The sequence below is a fragment of the Aplysia californica genome, unplaced genomic scaffold (genome assembly GCF_000002075.1).
Source record: "Aplysia californica isolate F4 #8 unplaced genomic scaffold, AplCal3.0 scaffold00321, whole genome shotgun sequence".
NCBI classification, from domain to species: Eukaryota; Metazoa; Mollusca; class Gastropoda; order Aplysiida; family Aplysiidae; genus Aplysia; species Aplysia californica.
The window spans coordinates 247,559-251,473 of NW_004797591.1; the positions used below are offsets into that span (position 1 = coordinate 247,559).

At 42.6% G+C, this 3,915-nt stretch overlaps 1 protein-coding gene across 1 annotated transcript in view; it reads right to left on the reverse strand.

Annotated features, from left to right (window-relative positions):
- Positions 1–3,915, reverse strand: part of LOC101854180 — a gene marked incomplete at its 5' end in the record, with an annotated part of 29,755 nt that overhangs the window by 6,838 nt on the left and 19,002 nt on the right. Inside the window, 3 exon segments of the mRNA XM_013084843.2 lie at positions 138–1,282; positions 1,781–1,898; positions 3,106–3,350. Coding sequence (XP_012940297.2) covers positions 138–1,282; positions 1,781–1,898; positions 3,106–3,350 — 1,508 coding nt within the window.

Consider the following 3,915-nt stretch of genomic DNA (forward strand, 5'->3'; position numbering starts at 1 on the left):
GGATAGGGGGGGGGATGCTGCAGGGATGGGGAGGCGTTGTTAGATGAAGGCAAAGACAGTTACACTCAGAAAAAGCACCATATGGAAGAAAACACGACAGTATCACCCATAAACAGCCCTTGTCGGGATCACAGTACCTGCTGGCCGGGGTCTAGGCGTATCTCCATTTTGAGCATACGAGTAGCCACATCCCAGAGACAGATGGAGCTGTTGTCTGCACTGACCAAAGACGAACCGTCTGTGGAGGACGCCACATAGGTCACAGCTGCTTCATGGGGTGGTGAGATTCTTCTCAATGTGATGTTGTTCTTGTCTGCAGGCAGCAAGAGTGGGTCTTCGTTCACTCCCAGAACACAGAAAGTATTGAACGAATTTATTTTCAGCACCAGAACGTGGCCTGTTGTGGTACCCACAAGGACATGCTCGTCGCTGACAAAGCTGATGGTCGACATGGTGACGAGTAGTGTGAAGTTTGCTTCAGTCGGTTCAGTCTCGGTGACGTCATCAGGGGAATCTCCACCATTGGTCTTGATGTTCTCAGGCACGAGTTTGCCGCTTCCATCAATATGAAGGCTTGCTCGCCTGGGGAAGTACTCTACGGGTATCCTTGACCTACTGCCAAAACCAGCTCTCGACGTTATGGACCAGGAGTTTCTCCTTCCTAACTTATCAAATCGTGGCACCATCAGCGTCTCTTGTTCCGGTTTCGGGTCCATTTTTCCTTTACTCCAATGGATTGTCGTCTTCCTCTCGATCTCTTTTTCTATCAAGCCATCGTCATCACCAAAAACTGATTTATTCTGATCGCCAGAGCCAGGTCTTGGTTGAGGCGTCTCCGACACCCGAGAAGGACATCTACTGCCGCGTGAACTGTCGGCAGCCGCTGCTGGGCCAACATTAGACTCAACACTAATTGGCTGTTTAGAGTTATTTGCAGGTGATCTGGCGTCTTCTGAAGTAAATCTGTCATTCTCTACAGCATCGAAGCTTTCATTCAACTGGCCATCAACAGCAAAAGGGGAATCTCCTTCATTTCCGACAGGGCGATTTGAATTCACAGACCCCTGTGATCGTCTACCATCAAAGCCAGATGGGTGAGGTGAGTGAGTGGTAGTGCTTTCAGGTGGGGGAACGTCTACACGGATACACTGGTTGAGGCTGGGAGAAAATGCAGCGAAGAAAGGACATTGCTGTGAAGCATCGTCACCTAACTTTTGAAGGTTGCTGAACTGCCATGTCTCTTCCTGCCCGTTGATCAAGTCCCACAGAAACAAGCGCTTATCTGTGAATTTATTCACAAAAGGGCGTTTTAAAATATGAAGAACTATTAATCAAAAGGACGAAAAAAATCATTCTTGAGGGAAAAAATCAATACATCTCCAGTAAAACAGCCGCATTGTATTCGTATACACGACATAGATTAGAATAGAAAATGGTTTGTTGAAAGTTACGGTAGGCAGACTATTTTTAAAAAACAAAAATTTAGAAACCGAAATTAACTTGATATCTAAATCGACAAGTTGAAGCGTAAGTACGGGCGCTAAATGTGCCTTTGATATGAGGTACTTGAGTAAGGAAGTTTTACACCTTTAAAGAGTGGATTCTTATAAAGATCTGGACAAGTAAGAAAGCAAAAAAGGCAATGGAGAAAAGAAAACGAAAGCTAACCTCTATTTCCACAGAACTAAAAGTGGTCGCCTATTCTAACAATCTGAAAAACGAAAACGTACATTTTGAGTCTGGGCTAACTAAAATCTATACTGAATTTATGACACCATACCTTCGATTTGCGGCTGCTCACACATCATGATGATCTTTGTGTTGTCACGTGATATCCAGTATGCTGTGACGTCACGACGGATCATCGTTTTGGTCTGTCCCTCTCCAGTATATATCACCTAGGAAACAATGCCGTTTTTATAGAATGGATAACCAACTGGAAGTAATAGGAAAAATGTCTTCACACAAACACGCGCACTCATGAACACACACTCGTACACGCAGACACACACACACACACACACACACACACACACACACACACATACACACACACACACACACACATACACATACACACACACATACACACAAATATACACACACACCCACACGCACACACACACCCTCTTACATAAGCACGCAAGTAACATTCACCTTCATACAACTCTCCTCCACTTTGCCAGCAAATAACCTCTAAGACAGAGCAATAACGTACCGATTCCAGGGCTTCACGTTTCTGTTTTGATATCAGATTCTTGTCATTTTTCTGGACAATTCTGAATCGAAACTCTCCCTTGAGGCCTTTTAGAACAAATCATGTAGTCTGCCACTTGGGCAACAATAACGTTTCTTAACTAAATCTGGGAAAGTTCTCCAAGACACTCATACGCTGAAAGAGGAACTTAGAAAAATGAACGGGTGAAATTAACACACGTCAGTACAGCAGATCAATTAAAATGATATCGTGTGACGTAAAACGAAATCAGAACCAGAGGAATCGACACGTTTGAGACCAATGAAGACAGATTTACGGAAAAGGTGAGCACATGCCTTTTTCCTAAATTGTATAAAGAAACTGAATCTATGATACTTTTGCCCAGAATGACATGTTAGTGAACGGAACAGTTCCCTTCCTTTGCATCTCTCTTCACGGCTGCTAAATGTGTCCTTGGCATGCACAAGGTGAGATTCGTGTTGAAATAATTTTGTCTCTCATCTAATTTCTATGAAGTTTAAAAAAAGGAGTGTGTCATTGATTTTGTCTTGCTATTGAGAGCGAAGACTGAAACAGAGAGAAGAAAGAAGATAAAGATAAAGAGGCTGATTGAGAAGAGCAAACCAGACGGACGCACAGACAGAAAGAAAAAAACTGTATTATAAAACAACATTGAGGAAAATAGTTTATACAGTCCGCAATATCTCCATTGCTAATAAGGCATTGTCTAATTCGCAGAACCATAATTTTGTGTTATTTGTTAAAGGGCAATACACTTTTTCTTTTTGGTTAATTCGATAAGGTGGCCGCTAGGGCATTCAGTTTCTTAAAGTCGCCAAAATGGCTTTAAAATGGACTGAATTCAGATACTCTCAAGCACAACGCACCATCAAAGTGACAGTCTGCCTCCCTGTGAATTTTGCCACCACCAGTGCCGCCTGGTCGTAATAGACAGACACAAGAGCCTGAACCTCATTGCCTTCGCGCGGCAATTTCTTGCTCCACATTAGCCCCCCGTCATGTAGACTCCAGCGAGCGAGCCTCAGATCAGCGGACACGGTCAGCAGCATATCACCCAACTCTTGGCCACTAGCGATGGCGACCAGCTGTTCGGTCAGGTTTTCCAGGGAACCTTAGATGCAAAATGAGGTGAAAACCCCCAGACAGTGAGATTAGATTTTTGGGAAGCCCACAGGTTAAAAAAAATATTTTAAAACACTATCCAGAAATTGGCACTCGGTACCCTGGGCTTAGGCAAAAGTAGTACTTCGGAAAGTTGACAAATATGGGGTGTCTAGATAAAAAAAAAGCACATTTAAAGGGCAATATTCTGTCGTCTATTCACTAATTTCTATAAAACTTCGAACAAGTACAATTCAACTAAACGGACGTTAAATTTTCAAAGTGAAGAAAATCAACCATTCGGTAAAATGTAAAACTCAGTTTGATAATCAACCATGTTTTTGCTTAAAAGAACACATTTATTTAAAACTGTCATTGCAAAATAAATTCAGGTAAGGCGGTGGCAATTTGAGTTATAATAAGCTCCAGGTGTTGACAGTTTCTCTCTAGAAAAGTTCGAATAAGCCCCTGGAAATTTTTAATAACCCAGTGGCATATCTCTGTGTCGATTCTTTTGGACTTCCTGTTCAACACTGAGTGTCAACTGTTCGATTATTTATGAGTTATTTCCGTAG